The 21,616-nt window shown below is 39.9% G+C and overlaps 1 protein-coding gene across 3 annotated transcripts in view; it reads right to left on the bottom strand.

Moving 5' to 3' along the window:
* The window catches only part of mib2 (MIB E3 ubiquitin protein ligase 2), a 72,677-nt gene that overhangs the window by 27,764 nt on the left and 23,297 nt on the right, over positions 1-21,616 (bottom strand). For all 3 annotated transcript variants that reach the window (XM_072682199.1, XM_072682197.1, XM_072682198.1), the window contains exons 3-10: positions 19,868-20,039; positions 5,599-5,705; positions 4,191-4,385; positions 3,851-3,993; positions 3,156-3,263; positions 2,316-2,420; positions 1,040-1,202; positions 312-445 (exon numbers count right to left, since the gene is read on the bottom strand). In XM_072682199.1, the coding sequence (XP_072538300.1) occupies positions 312-445; positions 1,040-1,202; positions 2,316-2,420; positions 3,156-3,263; positions 3,851-3,993; positions 4,191-4,385; positions 5,599-5,705; positions 19,868-20,039 (1,127 nt within the window). The remainder of the gene's footprint in view (positions 1-311; positions 446-1,039; positions 1,203-2,315; positions 2,421-3,155; positions 3,264-3,850; positions 3,994-4,190; positions 4,386-5,598; positions 5,706-19,867; positions 20,040-21,616) is intronic.

Genomic DNA, 21,616 nt, shown 5'->3' with positions numbered 1-21,616 from the left:
GAGTCTTAACTCTCTTGGATTTCCTGCTACAGACGACTGCAGAATCGCCCGGGAAGGAACTTGCAATCTCCCAATGTTTTATAGACAAACATGCAGATTATTAGACCACATTAGAGTGAAATAGATGAAAGGCACAATCGACTTCACATGAAGGCATTTATTACATATCATTATGCTCTTGACAGTCATAGAAAGCTAGGCTTAGACCTCAAGTTTTGGGAGCCAGCACCTGAATCTAAATTTAAGCTTCAAACGTTTTCGCCTCAAAGCTGGCAAGGGACTGTGGCTGCTGTGACACTGTGGTCACCCACCTTGTCGGGATGTTTCTGAACCAGCTCCCGGACTTTGGCAGCGCTGCCGTGTGCAGCCTCGATAACCAGGCGCCCGGGGTTATCCTGCTCCGTGGACTGTGACAGCAGCTTCTCCAGGACTGAAATGACTGTGCCTGCACAGAACAGGAGGAAGAGGAAAGGAAGGAAGAGACAATGAGGGAAAGATAAAGACAGACGATTCAATTCACATCCAACCTTTATCTTCTCACAGCTCAAAAGCATAGCACACAGAATGAGTCAAAATGTCACCATGAGCAAGTGGCCCACACTACACAAGTGCTTTTTTAACACTGTGCTGTGTCATGCATGTGAGGAAGAAAAAAAAAAAAAGAGTGAGCTTGGTTGGCATGGAGACACTACACACTGATGAAAAACTATAATAGACAGGAGCACCAATAAGGTCCCACCATCTCCAGGGATGCAAGTGCTTATGAATATGAGAGAGAGGGAGATTGAGAGAGAGAGAGACACACACAAACATGGCTTTTTAGTATGCTAAAAAAATGAATTTACAAATTTAGGTGGAGAGAAAACATGATGTTACTGGTCGGGGGTAAAACAGTGCAGAGAAAGAGCAATCTGTATATGCTGATATGAAAACAAACAACAGAGCACGACAAACTAAACGAAGCAGAATGCTGAAAATAGGGGGGAGTGTCTTTAAAAGAAGGGGGTGGGGCATTTAGCTGCTTCCTGCAAGTTCTTACTTCCTGATTCGCTGGGGTTTTCAGCAGTCATCAGATTGGCATCCACCTCCCCAGGTTGGCCAGACAGGCAGGCCGGATTGAAGGTCCAGGTTTGTCCTCCAAACGCCACACGCAGGTCACCGTCTGCATACACCTTCAGCACCTTGCCAACCTGACCCAGAGCCTGATAAACACACCCATACACACAAAAGCACACACGCACACGAGTCACCAAGGTGTGCGTAAGGACTATTATCTTGATGAATGAGAAACCTGACCCAGTGTTTAGTTCCATTTCTTGCTGCAGTGCCTAGTCCCATATTTGCTGTCTTTTTCAACGTTACCACATTATCATTCAAAACTAAATCAATTTACACAGCTAATCTCAGCCACGGGCCAGAACAGCACATGCCATTTTAGAGGCAACAGAAGTGTGCGGCAACTTAAGATAGGAGGCCTTTTATCCAAGTTTCGTAACTGTTACATGTTTAGAGTGCCTTTATGGCTCCATGGGCAGCACAGGACGTACAGGATTAAGGCATAAAGGTAAAGCACTGCAGAAGTACAGTGTGGTGAGTGGCAATTCCCTAAAACCGAAGAGCTTTCAGAGAACACAAGCCCCTGTGACATCCTGTTCCAGAGACTACAGGCGATACAAGTTTAATAACTTATTTATAGTTAAATAAGCAGGATCAATCTTAGAGCAGCTAAGCCTGTTTAAAGGGACACTAGGCACAGCGCCCATCTTATCTGAAGACTAACACCTTTCTGTTTTAAACCTTTCCTGCAGAAAAGGAATTAACTATATAAGTAGCAATCATAAGAAATGTTTAGTAAGAATTACAGTCAATTTAGATTGAAGAACATGGACAAAAAAGCATCAGATGAATAGTTTACAAAAAAAAAAAAAAAAAAAAATTATTGCTGTCCTGCTGGCCACACAATGAAAACGATAGATCAGCATTCTCTTTGTTTCATGTACATAACACCCAATTACTTGTCAAATTGTTCATATTATTAAACTAATACAGTCCAATGTTAGAACTGGAAGCACACATGAGAATGTATTTTCAAGAAAAGCATGGCATTACATTTGCAGAAGAGAAAGCTGTTGAACTCAATCATGTCAAACTTGCCATCTGACTGTGATTCTTTTCTCGTGTGTAAGAAGTAAGGTGTTTAATTATGCTGTCTGTTTCAGTGACAGTGTTCTTTGCAGATGCAGCGTCAACACAAAAAGCGCAAATGTGTGTGTGTGTGTCTCTATGTGTATGCAGGGCTGACTTGAGGAACGTACAGACGCCATGCTGTCTGTCCACTCTCCGTGGCCGGCTTGTAGTCTCTTCACACTCTCAATATCATCCAGTACCCTCACCAGCTCACCTACCGCAAATGTGTTCACCTAGAGCCAAACAAACAAAGAGAGAGAGAGACAAGAGAGATTCAGCAGACAAGACAGGGCATCTAGAGGTAAGACTCTATTGTGGGACTGTGTAACTTCTTTAAGCACCAATCGGCTGAAGCTGGCTGAGGATTTAGCTAATCGCTTAAACAGAGTGTACAGGCCATGTGCACGTCTTATAAACCGGCCATCCGCTGGCCATGTATTTATGTTATGTTTATGATGGATTTAAACAGGCTTCACGGGAAAAGCATAAGCGGCAGGGTTAGCAGAATCATTGTGTAATTCTGTAATTGTGTAAAAATATCTTGACTGATATGTTGTTTGGTCAGTAAAATTAGACAGTGTTTAGATTACACAAATGCACCAATATGTTATTAATATTATAAATAATACATATACATGTATGAACACATAAAATATCAGAAGAATTCATAACTTCACGCTCCTGAACAGGAAGTAAATTTATCTTTAAGCAGTGATAAACAGATTTTCCACATGTCACTGTAATGCGACACCCCATATCTTCAAAATAGCAATTGTACATGAGGAGGAAAAAAAATGTTTTAGCTTTTCTTCAGCACTTCAATTGAAAGAGAAACTGCACAGCTGTAAACCACATACAGTGTAACTCAGCCTCGCACACTGCATGCCTTCCCTTTAGAGTTCCCCACAGTTATCCATCATCAGCTGGCTTCAATGCGCACAGGTCCCGATGGGCCTGGCTCTGCTTACCTTAGTCAGCGCACCAGGGTGGAAAGTCCAACGTATATTGTTACTGTACTGGACTCGGACATCCCCTCGGTCCGTTATTCTGTGCACTGTTCCGATTCTGCAGATGTACTAGAGACAAAAAAGCACATCCAAACAAACATTAACACAACAGTGCTAAATGAAGTCAGTGAGATTTTGTCAATCATTCACACTCATTTAATGATCATGAAGAATGCGTCAAATGTTTAATGTTTGTTAAGGAATGGTGTAATCTGTTAATGATGCTAAGACAAATAGTTGCATGTTAGAACCTCATAAATGACTGGTTTTTTGTTTATTTCCAGAGTCTTACCAGCTGGAGTGTCCAGTCCTGGAGTGAAGTACCATCCTGCAGAGTTTAGTTTCAACCCTAATCTAACACACCTGATCTATTTAAATCAAATCTTTCATCAGCGTCTAAGAATTGGAGCCAGGTGTGCTGGAACACCGCTCTCCCGGGTGGTAGATCTCCAAGAACAGGAGGTGGGCACTTCTGCTTTAGATTCTAGGTTTCACAGGTTTCTGTGGGTCTTCTTGAATGACTAAATAGCAAAGGCTGTATCTAGGGATGTCCCAATATGGGGATTGTGGGGAAAAAAGTCAATATCCAATATTTCTGATGTATATCTGTTGGAAAATGAATGAATCAAAAACACTTTCTTGTTAAAGACCCTCACCTCTGCCATTTTAGGGTTCCAGCCTCCATGGCCCTCCTGCATCTGCCTGAGGATGTCCACCTCCAGCAGACATTTGACCTTATCGCCTTGCTGAAATGTGTGGCCATCAGCGCTCTCCTGCCGCTGCAGTTCCGCATGTTCACCTGAATACACGCAGAGTACCTTCAGTACACTCTCCGACAAAGTAAAAACTTGCCCTTCAAGTATTTTCCAGGACCAACAACTAAAAGGAGCTCTTTAACCTTAAATTATAAGAAATTTCAACCGTAACATAGAACCATAAGGTAAATCACAGATTACAAAGAGCTCAAACTGTTCTTCATTCCTGTCGAATTCCCACCTAGCTTGGGAAGGTGCTCCTTATAGTAGTAGCCTCCTTGTCCATCAGACACGTATTTGAGATCCACCTTGCCCTTGTGACCCATTCTGTAGACGTTAGTGGTGCCGTTTGACCAGGTGACGCTAGCCACGCTGCGTCCCGACTCCTGGTCCCAGCCCCGAATGTCGACCACCTTCCCAATCTTCCCCTCTCCTCCTGCTCACGAACAACAACACAGATGCACATACAGGAGAGTGCAGGGATCTCAGCATAACATTAGATGTGTGACAAAAAAAACAACAAGTAAACAAGAGATGAACAAGCCTCTGAAGAAGTTCTTCCAAAATACTACAAAACAATTTGAACGTAAATCACAAATAAAACACACCACATAAAAATCACACACTGTCCAACAACCACAACTATCACTACTACATAAAATCCACAAGCACAATATATATGGAACGACACAATAGAAAATACTAAATATCAGATCACCACATTACAAGCTACTAATACACAGAATGCATTTCAAAACACTTTAGAGCTTCAGGACACAGCAGAAGAAACTAGCAAAAATATAAGACAAAGAATGTTCTGTTCTTTGAGAGAAAGCAGTTTTAGAGGATAAGAAACACAGATTCTTCACACTCTGCGGGGTAGATCAATTATCACCAACAGTCCCCAGGAAGGAATTTCAAAAAACACATCATGGACATTTTGACTCATTCAGCATCAAAGACATTACTCAGGGTGAAAAACACTTAAAAGAACCACTTCACAAGACAAATTGCAGAGAGATCAAGCTCAAATGTTAAAGGCTGCAGAGACAATGTTTCAACTGTAGAAGGAGGAACTAATGTCACATCATCCAGCATTTCTGACGCTACACAATATCTAGCAATATCCATGAAAAACAGCCAGCGATGTGCTATTTGTTCCCTGCAGTATATAAACATTTAGCATGGGAACTACATCTAAACTATTTCCCCTTTGGGAAAACGGTGTCAAGTGACAATGTGACAGTAATTCTCCCCAACTTCCATTCTAGTGTGGTTTACAGAGGGCTGGATTTAGATGCTATTTCAGCCTTTACTGTGACACCAAAGGCAAACGCCTGTTAGAAGTACACAAGCTCCACTAACATAAGGACGTGCCTTTTTGGGAAGACATCTGTTGAGCAGACGCCACTAGTCACTTCAAAGGCTAATTAGGAGTCCTGGCCTGACCACAAGAAAACACATTCAAACCTTAAGCTTGCTTAGTATGTAATGAGACAGCACTACACGCCATTCAATCTACTGCGCCAGCGCTACGCCATTAGCTTCAGCAGCGTGAGAAAAGACTTCATTTATCATGAACGCATTTCAGAACAGTCCTGAGCGTGTGAATTAATGTGCACCCGATGGGTCGTGACGCCTCCACCTACCGTCTTGATTGCCCCAGTCCCAGTCGGGTCCGCGGACCACCTTCACGCCCTGGAAGATTCCCTTAAGAATGATCCGAGAGAGGTTCTGCCTCGGCGCCAAGCTCACTCTGAGTTCAGGAGAAGGGAAAGACATTTGAAACACTCTGTGTGGTCTGAATAATATGCATTTTAGCAAGTACTGCACTTTAAATATGCAGGGTATAGATCAGCCACAACATTAAAACCACTGACAAGTGAGGTGAATTACACTGATGATATCTTGTTACAGTGACTAGGGGTGGAATATTAGGCAGTTCTTTCTTGAAGGTGATGTGTTGTAAGCAGGAAAAACGGGCAAGCGTATGATTCTGAGCTACTTTGACAAGGGCCAGATTGTGATGGCGTATCGACTAGGTCAGACAATCTCAAAAAAATCCATCTTTATCTTCTACTTCTACTTGTGGGGTGTTCAGTGTACAGTGGTCAGTACCTATCAAATGTGGTCCAAAGAATTACAATCAGAATGACAAACACAGTCATGGGTGCCCAAAGCTCATTGCTACGATCCTTGGAGGCCCCACCTCACAACTTACAAGACGTCAAGGTACCTGCTGCTAACATTTTGGTGCCAGATACCACAAGATACCTCCAGAGTACACAAGGCCTGTGGTTTTAATGTTGTTTTTTTTCTTTTTCTTTTTTTTTGGCCGACTGCACAAAACCTATTTACTGAAATATTCCTTTGGGAATGGTAAGGTATTACAAAATTGTGCCGCAGAGACACTCATCACATGACATACATATAAACCTTACAAAATGATGCTCTTACATGAAGAAGAGTAAAAAAAAAATAAAAATGACCAAAAAAGTCAATACGACGTATAGCTGGTATTTCAGATACACTGAAAGTTAGCTTACATTTTGTATGAAGTAGGAACAAATATCTGTTATTACAGACATAGAAAGATGTGGCATGACAAGCCAACATCTACCAACTCTTAGCTAAAACCATTTGGAAAAGCTGATGCAGATGGCAGTAAGTGGAAACTTTGGCTCCCATAATGCGAGAAATAACGGCACCAATTTTTTCAAATCAAACAAACATGTCAAAGCTGCTGATTCCATTATAAATTATACCAAGTAAGAGAATAAGCAGTCATGATTAAAGGGTGCAAATAAACAGGGCAGCTAAAGAAATGCAAAAGAGACATTAACTGACAGCTGAAACAGAAAAAAGGCCTCTTGTATCGGAGCAGCTCTTGCCAAATGGATATGGCAAACATATGCTTTACTGTTTCTCCGAGTGAAACACAAGTCTTATGTTTCTCATATGTGTCTCATTTTGGTGTACGTGTGTACAATACTGTGTGCAGGTCTGTTCCACAATCAGGACGAATATTAGACAGATCTTAAACAAAGCATCACACATCTCGATTGGAAACACATGCCACAATATGAGTCTCACAATACGAGTACTGACGGACAGACTACTTTATGGCAACAAATGCTGAATTGGTAGCTGGCTCTTCCAGGCAATTGCGAAACAGCCTTGCTAAAACACCCCTCCACATGTTAGACGTGAGAGCTAATACATACCTTATTGTAAAGATTTGGTCTGATCTCGGTGCAAAAGAGCTGCCTATTCCCATTCTTTCTCCACAGTGTCGGCATTAAGGCTTGCTTTTCAGCTACGGGTTTTCCACCCTAGGTATCCAAGGTATCGGTCAAACGTCATATCAATCCGAACATTTCCAAAGCTCATCCCTTTTGCGGAGGGAAAGGGTAACACGACTTGCCAGTTTGCATCTATTTCTGATTTTCCAGTGAGTCTGACCTGTCCAGGAAAGCCAAACGAACAGAGGAGCCTACCTAGCATGCAACAACACCTGTAACTCTTGAAGGCTTAGAGGAGAATAACAGTAAATCTCTAGCCTGGCCAACCTGCCCAGCCAAGGTACATGTACGAGAGCAAAGGCCAGGTGTAATCCCCTAGACACCATGTGTGCTTGTGTGGGTGTGAGTGAAAAATAGGTCAAGAGTTAAAATTAAGCCGCAGATGGCAACAAGCCTTGGATCGCTATAGCGCACGAAACCAGACAATACATCTGCTTTGTGTTTGTGTGTGATTTAATATCAGTCTGGCTATTCCACCAATTGCGCTCATAAATAAATCTGTATTGGAAGCTAACAAACGTCAAGCATGAGTGAAGACCCCGGTAACCTCTTAAACCCACGTAAACACATGTTCAGCAACATATAACACATGGGACATACCGAATGTCTTCTAAAACCCCTTCTGCATAACGGTCCAATGAGAATACGTGTTTAAATATACACCATTTCTGGGTCCCGTCAATGAGGATAGGGTCTTAACTGTGATGACCCTACATCAACAGCGCCGACCTAAATGAAATCACAAAGAGTGCAGGGTACACTTAAACTGGAGAACTTGAGTGAATTTAGATCATGTTCATACATATATTTTGCACGATTTATAACATTTTGTTTATATATATATATATATATATATATATATATATATATATATTATTTTTTTGTTTACAGAGCTGTGTTTACACCTTACAGAATTCACAACAATATTACTGTAATCAACCTCAGTGGGTGTAATACAGCACATAACCAACAAAGTGAGAGCTAAACAGGCTAAAGTATGGCCTCCAGACTGCGGGGTTAGTTTTAACACAGCGTAACGACTAAGCCCCAAAGAGAAACAACAAGTGAAGTTCATATCCTGAAGTTCATTGTTTGGAAGTTTTTTGGTTTTTTTAATCAACAGATCCCACTGACTTCTTGTGAAATCTGGTGAAAATTCCTGCATTTTTAAATATGCCAAAACATATATTGCAGAAAAAAATTTAGATTGCAATGTCTGTTTTCCCAATATCATGCAGCCCTATTTGCAAACATTTAGTGTAGTGCTGAAATCTTCATAAGCGGTAGGTGCAGAAAACAAGGTGCTTTTTAAAAAATATAATATAATAATGATTAAAAATACAGTGAATACTATTTAGAAGACCTAAAACATGTTAGTTTGTGTCCTGCCTACCCCTACTACAGTAGATAAAAGAAAAAAAAGAAGAAAAAAAGTACACCAGTACACCATATATTCATGCCATTTGTGACCTGGAAGTTCCTGCGTGAATTTAGCACCTAAAAAAGAAAGAGGATCTAAACGAATATTTAAAGCACCGTCATCCTATTTCTCTTGTATATGTCCCCTGTGGGTTACTTTGTGGTTTACTTGACATCTGTGTGGTTTTATGCACCAATTACGGTCATATTTCCTGTTCACTATTCCAACCTCTCTGTAGCACTAAACAGGTCATGAACTGTGCCTCATTCAAAAAGATTACACAACATAAACACGTTACAATTATAAATACACTTATTCCAGCCACTGTATGTTCAGTTTCACCAGCAGATCACATTTAATGAAGAATTTACTGGATAAACTAGGTAAACGACATGACTATAGATTGGCCTGCATTTATTTTAACCAAATGTATAAATGTGATGTCCAAATAAAAGTACCCCCCCCCCCAAAAAAAAAAATATAAATAAATATATAAATAAATAAATAAACAGACAAGACCCTTCAGGACAATTTAAAATTGGTGCATTACAAAGGCCAATACTGAAATAATGGTACACAGTTCCCCTATCTAACCGAGTCACATGGTGGCCAGATCAGGGTCAGTCCTTTGTTAACCTGTTGACCACTCCAGATTTACATCTACTGTTGTCCACAGAGGCTATCTCCAGTCACCATTAAAAACATGTGGCAACGCACTACAAACAACACCTGCAATGCATACAACAAACAACACGGCCAAAACAAATATTCAATCAACACACATTTTTTAACTCTTTATTATTTACCTTATTCACAGAATTTAAACTTGAAATAGGCATGTCAACACCAGTGGCATGTTAAAAGTCTTTTTTTTATCTAATTAATATGATTTATCAGGCACTGGATCTGTTCAGTATCTGATGTGTGCTTCTTTAGTTTAGAATAAGAGATGCTAGGCTAACATTGCTAATAAATATTAGACTGTCACCAAATTCATCTTTGAACTTATTTTAATTACTTCAAAATTCTACTAAAAAGCTACACGAATAAGTTAAAAACAGTGATTTAGTAAAATGGTATGGAGAGACAACATTTAAACAAGCTAAAACTGACCACAGCTACATCACCCAAAGAACATTCTGCTTTGTAGCACTATTTCGTTTTCAAAATGGACTGAGGTTCTAGTTTGTTATAATGGTTATTTGGACATGCGTGTGTTTTTTTTGTGATGATCTTAGACCAGAGCTTGTTAGCAATGTTAGCCTAGCATCTCCCATTATAAACTAAAGAGGCACACTCCAGATATTAAACATGTCTTGGCTCAATAACCACATCTGAGGTCAGCGATACATTTTAGTTTTTGTTTTGTGTCTGTTTTTACTGAACTATTTGTTTAAATGTTCATTAGTTTTTAAGGCTATGTAGTTCATATGAGTGAACAGTCCATAGTGGGGCACAAAAAACCTTTATATTACAGACAAAAAATAAGACACTGTAATAGTAATGTAAAAGTTTCTTAAAAGAAAAAAACTGATCTTCAGAAAATGCAAAAAGTCAAAAGGTAACCAGTAAGTACAATTCAGACTACATTAAATATGGATTTGCCAGGAGGTGATGACGCTTCTCCTCCTAACATGCAGTGTAGTTTAAGGCACTAAAAGCCACTTAAAAAGGCACTAAAAGTTACAAAAGTAAAAAACAAACAGCCTTGAGATTGATTCTTTTTTTTTTTTTTTTTTTTTGGGGGGGGGGGGGGGGGGGGTGAAACTGGTATATACAATAAAAGACCATTGAACAACAACCTTACATTATTACAGCTGTAATTCATAATAAAAAGGAGCATAGCTGTGCAGACACTTATATAAAAAATAAACCATCAACTGCCTAGCCAAACATGGGACAGTAAGGGCATGATGCAATGAGGTTACATGAGGTTTCTCCCCCCTAGATATGTTTAGCAGGTGGTCAGCACTATTACTGTAACATGAACGGAAAGACCACTACAGGACATTAAACGCCAGCCATAATGGAAAGGAATGGATTTTGGCTGGTTATCACACGACAGGGATTAGCAGCTAGAAAACGTGAGTAGCTAGCTAGTTGCGTTTCCGAGCCGATTAGCAAGCTGGGGGTTGTTTTGTTATCTTCCTTTAGTAACATATGGGTGGCCATATGCTGCAAACCCAACACACAAACACACACACGCACACACTTACCTCAAAGAACATATGTGCCCATGCAAAGTGATAAACATAGAAAGTACATACATACAAGATTCATACATGGCCCAATATAAAAGCACCATGCAAGCTTCAGCTTCTGTATTTGCAACAAGGCACACAAAATGTTCTTGTGCTTTCCGCCAAAGCTCCACAAAAGCTCATTTGCTTCGTTGAACACAACAGCAAGTTTGAATTCGCTCACACTCTGAATAACAGTGAACGTTACCTGAAAAGGTAGTACTAGTTCTACAACATATGGAAGAATGGCTCAGAACGCATTAGTGGTTGAATGTCCCAAAAAAGAGCTTTAAGACCAGAGCTCCCTGCTGAGCTTCAGGTGTATGCAAGTGCAAGGCGAGGTAAGTGAGATTCGCATGAAAATTTAATTTTAGGCACAACCTCCCCAAAACCTTTTTTGCTGGCTGCCCACTCCCTCAAGAAAGCACAAAGTAAATCGGAAACAACAGACTAATGTAGCAATCTGTGCCCTTCTCCCAAAATTACCCCCATTACCGTCTAACTTTATCAAAGATGGACACGCACCAAAGACAGACAATTAGCATGAGTGCCCAGTCAATCTCATCCGCATTCCTGACAGCACGATAAAAGTTTCTCTTAAGTGAGGTTTGGAATCCTTGATAACGTGGCTAACTGAATTTCTAACAAAAAGTTTTCCATATCATTCTTCACTCCTTTGCAAGTTTGCTAACGACACAGATAAGGACGAGTCAATTGGTTCTTGGAGTCAAGGCATTCACTAGACATTAGACAGCCAGACAGACTTCTCATTTTATGGAACTCAGCTTCTTCTCATAGAACTTTTCTCAGCTTTTCTCAATAGCATTAGAAATCTATTAAAGCAGAGCTGTTTACCATTTATTGTAGTTCCATGTGATCTTTAAAAGATACCAGTGAATAGTATCAAATCAATAACACTTTAATTCGGTATTTAACCCTTTACAAACGCAAATGAAAAAGTAATGTGCTGATGCATTAAATGCAATGTTTCTAGATGTTTTCATTCATATCTCTGCGATAACATCATATATTATTATAGTATTATAAAATATGGTTAAAACATTTCCTGAATCTGTAGAGTCTGCCGTTTCCATTGCATCTCATTGCCAGATGGTATGTGACTCACATCCGGAATTGAGGGTCGAGACACTCAACCCTAACTCTCATTTGTAATTGGTGGATTCATGCAATCATCTACAAGTTTGTGTGAAACTGACCAATGGACACCCTGAAACAACTTCTGTCTTTTGCCCGTCATGCTGATATACCATTTTATTCATACATTCCACTGCTTTTGTGAACCTAATACTGTGGTAAATTCATTTCAAGCTTCAAAACAATTTGTCCACATGAGTAAAGACATGTTCTTGCAGGAAATATTCTAAGAATTTCTAAAATCAGACTTCAATGTTTCAGTTTTAGGGTCAGAGCATCTCTTCACACAGTGCCCTAGGTCACTTGGGAGAGCTGAGAGAGAGCTGGGATCTGTTCTGAACATCTCGATATGAAACATGAGGATACCACATTATATGCAAGTGCCTTTAAAGGCAAATTTAAGAAAATATACAAAACAAAACAAAAAAGAAGCCTCCAGAGGGTTAATCCCATGATTCATCTTTGTGTGTTATATTAATGACCACTGCTCTCATCGGTTGTCTCAGTACTAGGGTTAGGGGGATAGGCTGTGTGGCTTTGCACAGTTGTGGAGAGTTCAAGTATAGCTGCCACAAAGCACAGTGTAGACAGGCCATTCATGTTCCATTCTTTTCTTCATACTTGCACAAAAAGGAACTGATACGGTCACGAATTATGATCATGACCAGTCAAGCATGACTGTAGGATAATGTAATCTGTACTGTATAGTCAATATACCTCAGTACACAAGACATGGTTACTGACTGGCCTGCATTTTGTTTATCAAATATATTTATAATACAATATTAATTCCACATGAATTCTAGAAACTCCTCTACTATAACCCTATAAAACACCTCTTGTTCTCCAGCAAGGGGTCTATTAATCAAATGACTGTGTGAATGTATTATTTGAAGAGTACTCACAACAGCAAATTCAAAAGTGCTCACCCAAGTCCAAGCAAGTCCAAAAAGCTCACCCAAAGGGACATCAAATAGTTTATAAGCAAACGATAGTTACACACAACCTATTATGTATGTGGTTAGCATCAAGTTAATACTAATACTAAGTAGCTGAGCCTCCTTTAGCTAAAAGTAGCCATTAGAAGATGGGTAAACTAAAGGCTGGTATTAATGGGCCTAAAATGTCCCAAGATGTCCCCACATCATTACACCACCAGCACCTGTTGGTTCCACATTCGAACCCTACCATCTTTGTGCCTCAGCAGTAATCGAGATTCATCAGACCAGCCTCCTTTTTTCCAGTCTTCAACTGTCCAGTCTTGGTGATCCTGTGCCCACTGCAGCCTCAGCTTTCTGTTCTGGAACCTGTCATGATATTTTGCTGTTGTAGCTCATCTGCCTCAAGGTTGGACACGTTATGTGTTGTGCTCACAACAATGAAACCATTGTCAGCTCAAACCAGTCTGGCCATTGTCTGTTGGCCTCCCTTTTCAACAAGGCTTTCCGTCTACAGAACCACTGCTTGGTGTAGTAAACTGGATGTTTACTACACCATTCTGAGTATACTTAGAGACTTCTGTTCATGAAAATCCCAGGAGATCAGCAGTTATAGAAACACTCAAACTTGCCCGTCTGGCAACAATAACCATGCTAAAATCACAGAGATGACAATATTTCCCCAATTCTGAGGACTGGTGTGAACACTACTTTAGGCTGCTGCCACACAATCGGCTGATTGGATAATTGTCTAAATGAGGTGGTGTACAGGTCTTCCTTAAAAACCTTCCTTGGTGAGTGTATAAAAGTAGTGCTCCTTTACCCTAGCTGTGTGTTGTGTAGGGTAACAAGCAGAAATGAAGAGAGAGGGTGACTGGGACTCTCACATGATGTTCTTCAATTTCATGCTCAGCAATGGGACATTTTTCAAGGCCGTGGTGTATTGCGAATCAGGGCGTGGAAAGCTTTCATCAATTTCATAACTGCTGTCTCGTACAACTCTTGTTAGACAGTGACCCCAGGCGCACTGCCTTTGCTGAAGAAAGAACGAAACAACTGGGGTAGGGGTGTAGCATTTCACAACATGATACAAATTTTTGACTTCATACTGCAGAAAGAGAGAAACAGCATCGTTTATTTTACTTTCTTCTTTGTCCAACTGCCAAAATCAAGACAGTTATGTCTAGTGAAAGCAAAGACATAGAAAAAATTATTGCAAACAGCTGTTTTTCTTAGAAGAAAAATACAGTAAAAATATTTCTTATATATATCTTTGAGGACTGTCATGGAGCATGTTTTCTTAAACAATTAAGCAGACTCCATTCCAATTTGTCAGTTTGTCGGATATCATAGATTTTGGGAATGGGAATGGGAATTTGCCAACTGATTGCTTTGATTTGGGCAGTTCTATGATGCAGTTGCTGCTTATTTTGGATGTGGCCTTTTTTATTTGATTTTAAAAGGCAACAGATTTTTAAGTTCAGAATGTTAAAATGGTGCTTTTGCCCATTAAAGTGCTAAAATATTATTTTGCAGAAAGTACTGGAACTGGAAGTACTGGAGCGAATGTGTTTCATGTGCATATGTACACCACATTGTGATCTCTGGGTTTAAAATAAAAAGAAAGGAAGACATTAGCCATCAGCCAATTTTACTGAAATAAATAAAAAATAAATAAAAGCATAAAATAGCATTTCACTGAGTTCAATTCAAGACAATAACAATAAAGATCTATTCTATTCTATCATTCTACGGTGAAGTTCTGATGCTCATGTGCCTGTTGTTGAGGCTTTCAGCTGTAGACAAGGGTCAGCATGGGCACTTTGATCAGTCTGCAGCTATGCAGCCCCATACAGAGCAAGCTGCAATGCACTGTTCTGTCATAGCAAGCATTAACTTTTTTTCAGCAGTTTGTGTTACAGTGGCTCTTCTGTGGGATTAGACCTGATGCTTCTCACGCGCATCAATAAGCCTTGGGTGCTCATGACCCCGTCGCTGGTTCACTGGTTGTCCTTCCTTCCATTTCTCCTGATTGATTAACCACACTGCACCCACAGCTCATCATAAACTCTTTACACAAAAAAGAGTAACGCAACACCTGTATTATTTTGTACCGAGATAAACCTAATCCTCTGCTCATTACTGTTAAGCCAACTTGAAAAAGGATAAACTGATTAAAATCCAGGCAAAGAACAAAGACTCAGAGCCAGAGAGAGAGAGACATTAAGTGAAGGACAGTCCGAACTACAAATAAAGAAGGCCATTAAAGTCCTCTCTTCTATGCTTTCTCCTCACACCTACACTGCTGTATTCATGAAAAAATAAAAACCCAACTGTTCTACACACGCAAGTGTGAATTTCCATTTACAACATGTCCAGCCTTCCCCTGGCGAGCACAATCACTGCCATTTATCAGTGCATGAATACAAAAAAAGGTGATAACAGAGGGAGAGAGTTTGAGAGGGAACATGAAGAGCCATTGTATAAGATAAAGGAATGAAAATAGCAGTGTAAAAAAAGCTTTAACAGGCAGATATTGAGAAAGAACTGTAGCAGCAGTTCCTGTTGCAGCTTTTTTTTAAGTTAATCTTGTCAGATCATATAGCCAAATATGGCTGTACTGTGGAGCTGGCCAGCAAGCGTGGAACAAACGGCCTGTTTACTGTAAGAGATAATACGAGCTCACCACAACACAACACACAACCGGCACGCAAACTAGCTGTGACAAAGACAGGCTTAACAGCAGCTTTGTTCGGTAATGGAATTGTGTTCCATGATCTTGTTTATAGATAGGGTTGAGTGTTTTGTTGTTGCTTGATGGAAACAAGCAGCCATCACATTATTTACACGGAGAGAGATGAGGAAGAGGGTAAGGCAGCGAGGACAACATGACAGGTTTGTCAGCAGTCCAAAATCAATCAATAAACGGATCTGCCACCAGGATCGGTTCAAAATATTAACTGCACTGCAACAGACTAAAACTTAACATATCGTCTGACTCCAATTCTGCAATTGTGAAAAGTCTTGATGGTCAAAAGTATCCAGACATCTGGCAGACAAGCTGACACAGGCAATCAATTGTGCACACTGCTTGTGTAATCTCCATAGAAAAGCACTGGCAATCGAATGGAATGCTCTGCAGTAAGGTCACCATGCTCTGATTGCAGCGATGGCTAGAGGGGTAGAAAGCCCTCAGCACTGGGCTGTAGAGGCAGTGGAACTGCACTCTCTGGACCGAGGTGGCACAAGTAACCCCCAATATCATGACATCATGACCTGATCATGATCATGACATGAACTCGCTAATTTGCTTGTGGCAGAATCGATTCCTTAAAGCAAGCTTTCCAATGTTCCAACATCTAGTGTAAAGCTGTTGCTGAAGCAAAAAATCTTTAATTAAAAGAAAACAATACCGCATATTATTTGTCACATGTGGTGTGAGTGCTTCATAAACAAACAAAAATAACAAATCAATCACATGAGAGGGCCTGGAAATTAATGTTCACCTTCTCAAAAAGGTTTTCAAATTCGTTAGGTCACACAGGCTTGATGCATGTAAACTTGCATTTATACTAAGTTGACTCAATACATTTTAAAGCACATTTAGATGTACTTGGATTGAGCATCACAGGTACACAGGAACAACTGCAGGTGAGGTGAACAAAGGTGTTCAGAGCATTGTAAAAAAAAAAAAAAAAAAAAACGTAAATAAAATATTGCAATGCCAGATTTTTCCACTATTGTGCAGCCCTATTTTAATTATATGGTTTTACATATCAGGACATGACAAAACACCACCTGGCATTTAGCAGGTCTTAAAATAAGAAAAATTCAACCTGAACAACAAGATGAACAACACATGACAAATTCCACTGCCATTAATTATTTAACAAAAACTAGGCCAAACTTCAGAAGCAGTTTGTAATAAATTACCCTTAGTGGAATTAAAAGGGTAAGTAGCAGCTAGGTGCTGCTAATTAAATGCCCTTGATTAACTGATCATCAGCAAGTGGGACCACCTCTATAAAAGCTGTGTTAACCCACACCTAAATGGTCTGGACCATTCAGGTTTGGGTTAACACAATGCCAAGGAGGAAAGACATCAGCAATGGTCTTAGAGAAGCAACTGCTGCTTCCCATCAATCTGGAAAGGGTTATGGGAAGGGTTATACAGCTGTTTCCAAAAAATATGAAGTCCATTATTATACAGTGAGAAAGATTACTCAGAAGTGAAAAACTTTCAACACAGTTGCCAATCTTCCCAGGAGTGAATGTCCCAGCAAATTCACCCCAAGGTCAGATCGTGCAATGTGCAGAGAAATTGCAAAAAAAACAACAACTCCTACATCTCCTACATATTCTCTTAAGGGCCTCAGTTAGCATGTTAAATGTTTCAAGTACATGACAGTACAAGGGTTGCCAGGCCTCTTCTTTCTAAAAAGAACATGGCAACATGGCTACGGTTTGCAAAGTGGAATCTGAACAAACCACAAGACTTCTGGAACAATGTCCTTTGGACAGACAAGACCAAAGTGGAGATGATCGGCCATACTGTACAGCACCATGTTTGGTAAAAACAAAAAAAAACCCTGAATATCAGCATAAACACCTCCGACCAATTGTCAGAAACAGTGGTGGAAAGTAGATGATTTGGGCTTGTTTTGCAGCCACAGGACCTGGGACCTTCCAGTCACTAAGTCCACCATGAACTCCTCTGTATTCCAGTATTCTGGAGTCAAATGTGAGGCCATCTATCCAATAGCTAAAGCTTGGCCGAAATGGGGTCATGCAACAGGACAATGATCCCAAACGCACCAGCAAAAAAAAGAAAAGAATTGTTGCAATGGCCCAGTCATAGTCCAGACTTCAACCCAAATGAAATGATGTCAGTACTTTAAGAGAGCTGTGCAGAAATAAGAGAAGAGTGGGCCAAAATTCATTCAGAAAAATACAAAAAAGGTAATACATAAAACATTACTTCAACTTCAAGTTATTTCTGCTAAAGGTGGTTCTACAAGGTACTGATTCATGTTTTTTTATGTCCCGATATGTAAAACCACACAATTAAAAGAGGCATAGTGTTTTTTACATTACAGTATGTAAACTTTTACCTTCACTTTTTTTTGTCTTGCCACCACTTTGAACTGTGGACGTTACTGCTACATTTGATATTACGGTCGTACAAGAAATGATATTCAATACCCAATTGCCCTGTATGGGAAAAAAAAAACTGATTGCTACCATCCTTTCAATAGATGGCTGCACCTCTCTTGGCAGCATAAATACATAAAATATCTATCATTATGCAGTGTTTTGTTCCCTCAGGGTTTCTTTTTTGCATTACTTGGTTGTGCTTTAAGATATAGGGTCAGTGTCCTGACAGGCAGCACTTTTTTACTGCACTCTATGCAGCCGTAACCTGTCCTAAAATGTCCTGCTGAGAAAAACTTTGAAGCCATTAGGTTCTACCACACATTGTACCCTTTTCATGTACTTCAACTAAACTCCAAATACCTCCACAGCTGTAATAAATCTTATAATCATAGATGTATTAATCAAAGTGTTATTACCTTTGCTCTATGAGCTGGCCAATAAAACTACTGAATCAACTCTTAGACAGCCATCTCAGACATTGATTCCTGCTATAGTGCAGAACACAAACAGTGCAGGACATACATTACATGCTGTGATTTCTTTTCCCTCTCAAGGAATTCAGTCACACCTGTGTGGTGTTCACAGCTGACTGGTCAGCCCAGGTGGTTATTTGTACACCTTGGGTAAACACTTTTGCTGAAAGTACAAGGTGGGCATTACTTCGTATTTATAAAATGCCCCTCACATTTAATTACACTGTGCTCCGGAGCACCTGGTGGCATTTCTGTGTGTGAGGTGCTTGAGCATAAGGTCATCATTAATTTAAAATTACAAAGAAAAAAGGCCTTCACAGTTGACCTATATTCAATTACACTATCTGATAAAAAAAAACAAAAAAGCTATATCCCTTTGGAATAAAGTAACTGGATCTTCACTTCAAACTTTTCAGTCCGCAGAGTGCTTTGATACATTAAATGAGTATGTTTGTGCTGGGCAAGACTGAAGAACCCCTGCTGTAAATACACTGTGCTTTTTTTGCATTCTAAGATGTGGGCCAACCCTAGAGCATCACGTAGCCTTCATATGGTGCTTAAAAACAGTGTCTGATTTACGCACAATTTATATAATAACGTGTTATGTTCAATGGGAGAACGAGAAGAACAACCTGACATTCAGACAGAGCTGGCGGGAAAAGAGAGGGTTAGTGTTTAGCCATGCGGAAGAGTGATTCAGAAGAGAGAGAGCGACAGAGCGAGTGAGAGAGAGAGTCAGATTTTTCTTTCGTACAACTTGATCACATGATTTTCTTATTAGCTGGCACTTAATAATAATAATAATATATAATAATAATAATAATAAGTGGCCGGTGACCAGATAATCGACTGGCCATACGGATGTTCCCATCATGACCAAAATGCTAAATCAAAGTTCCTCTAAAACATGGCTCTGTACTGCTCTCCTAGAATTGTCTGGTGTGTTTGCACTCCCACACGTATGGTGGATGCTGTTGGGGAGGCTCACAACTGCAAACACCACAGCCATTAAAATGTAGTTGCGGTAGCCTATGTCATCTAAAGTTTCTTCGCACAACTGTTGTGGATGGAAACACAACTTATTTAGCATTTTCTCTAAATTTCATAACTGCCCATAACATTTGCAAAACGTTTAAATGGAATCTCGTCTAGAGAGCGAGAGAGAGAGTGAGAGAGAGAGGAAGAGAGAAAGTTGGGGATAAGGCAGTGAAAAGAGAAGAGACTTGGTATACTCACGGCTGCGAGTGCGCAGTCTCGTAGCGCTCAAAGGCATGCGAGAGGTCGTGTTTGTTGTTCATGTAGCAGTGTGTGCACAGGTCGTAGTCGAAACACACCTTACATTTCCAACGCATTCCCATAATGCCATGCTTCTTACAGCTGTCACAGATGATGTTTGAGTGGCGGACACCTAGCAGTAGGGAAGACCACAATAGAAATGAGCCAAAAACACCTGTGTGTTATCGTCACGTTACATAGAGCTGAAAGTGCACTTCTCATGCACACACAGGAAATTCTGGTCCTTACATTTTAAGCAGCCCTTGCCATTTTCCCAGTGTTCAACAAGCTGCTCATTTATTGTTGTAACTCTCTCTCCTTTGTCATTGGCTACAACCTGCATCACTCATTCAATGAGCAAGAGAGAGACAAATTGGCCACCCTCTCTCCGGATGGGTAGATGGCGCTCTCTGCCCCCAATCCGGTTAAGCGATACTGGCTATCACAGGCATTGGAATGTTGGAGGCTCTGCTAGTGCTAGGGGGAGTTACGAACGGGTTAACTGCCAGTACCAAATTTGGAGAAAATGGGGAAAATTTCAACAAAACAATGAATGACTTTAAAAATAAATAAATAAATAAATAAATACATGAATAAAAATAGGGTTCCACAGCTGCAATTGTTGAATTAGGAAGGCCCACATCCTATGACCTCGTGCAATGCTGCAGCAGCTCGCAAAATATGGATTATATAATCACAAATAACATCTGTGACTGGTCAGGTTAATCATAATCAGAAATTGTTTATTTGCATATTGTACAAACTAATTAGGACACCAAATCCTGTCTTTTTTAAACATACTTACACTTAAATTATCATTTGAGCAATATTGGAAGATGAAGGTAATAAAACTAAACCAATAAAAATCATCTGTAAAATATAATGAATAAAAATACTATTTTCCTGTGAGGAAACTGTTAGGATACCCTATGCCCTATAAGCTGGTATTTCCCCTCCTTGGCTGAAATAACTTCAGTTAGACTTTTCCTATAATGATCTACCAGTCTCTGACATCAACTAAGAGAAAGTTTTTTGCACTCCATTTTTTTTAGTTTTATACGTTCAGTTATATAACCTCCACCTCCCAATATTGCCTAAACAAAGATCAAATATCCATATGCTTAAAAAGGTTTTCATGGGATGTCCTGACTTTTGTACATGACTGTATATTGAGTATGCCTAAAGTAAAGCCAACTGTTTTCTGAAGCTGTAATTTTGAAACTCAACACACTTCCTTTTTTCATTGAAGTGCTGAAGTCAGTACAAATTACAAAGCAGATTTCAGTTGTTCATTTACTGAGTACAGAGATCATTCCATTTTTGTAGCTACAGCCTGGACCTAAGGTTGCATTTTTACTGTTTTACGTTTTAAGTATAGTAAAGCTTTTGTAAAACAATACCCTATTTTAATTTATTTAAGGGTCAGTGTATTATAATAAGAAGAAGAAGAAGGAGAAGAAGAAGAAGAACAACAACAACAACAAAAGGAAGAAATGTGAAACACTGTTTACTGTGATAGCACCAACCAATCCGGTTTTCTGAGACAGCTATACCGTGAAAATCTCATACCACTGTAACCCTATCTGGACCGAAGTGGTCCTCATCTACAGTAACTGCCCAGTTAAGGGACATAAAGCAAAATGTAATTAATGACCTAGGGTCTGCTCCCCTGTCGTGCTCTTAAACAAGACCCGGAAAACTAAATCTGAG

The sequence above is a fragment of the Salminus brasiliensis genome, chromosome 6 (genome assembly GCF_030463535.1).
Source record: "Salminus brasiliensis chromosome 6, fSalBra1.hap2, whole genome shotgun sequence".
Lineage (NCBI taxonomy): Eukaryota > Metazoa > Chordata > Actinopteri > Characiformes > Bryconidae > Salminus > Salminus brasiliensis.
This window is presented reverse-complemented; position numbering and strand designations above follow the sequence as displayed.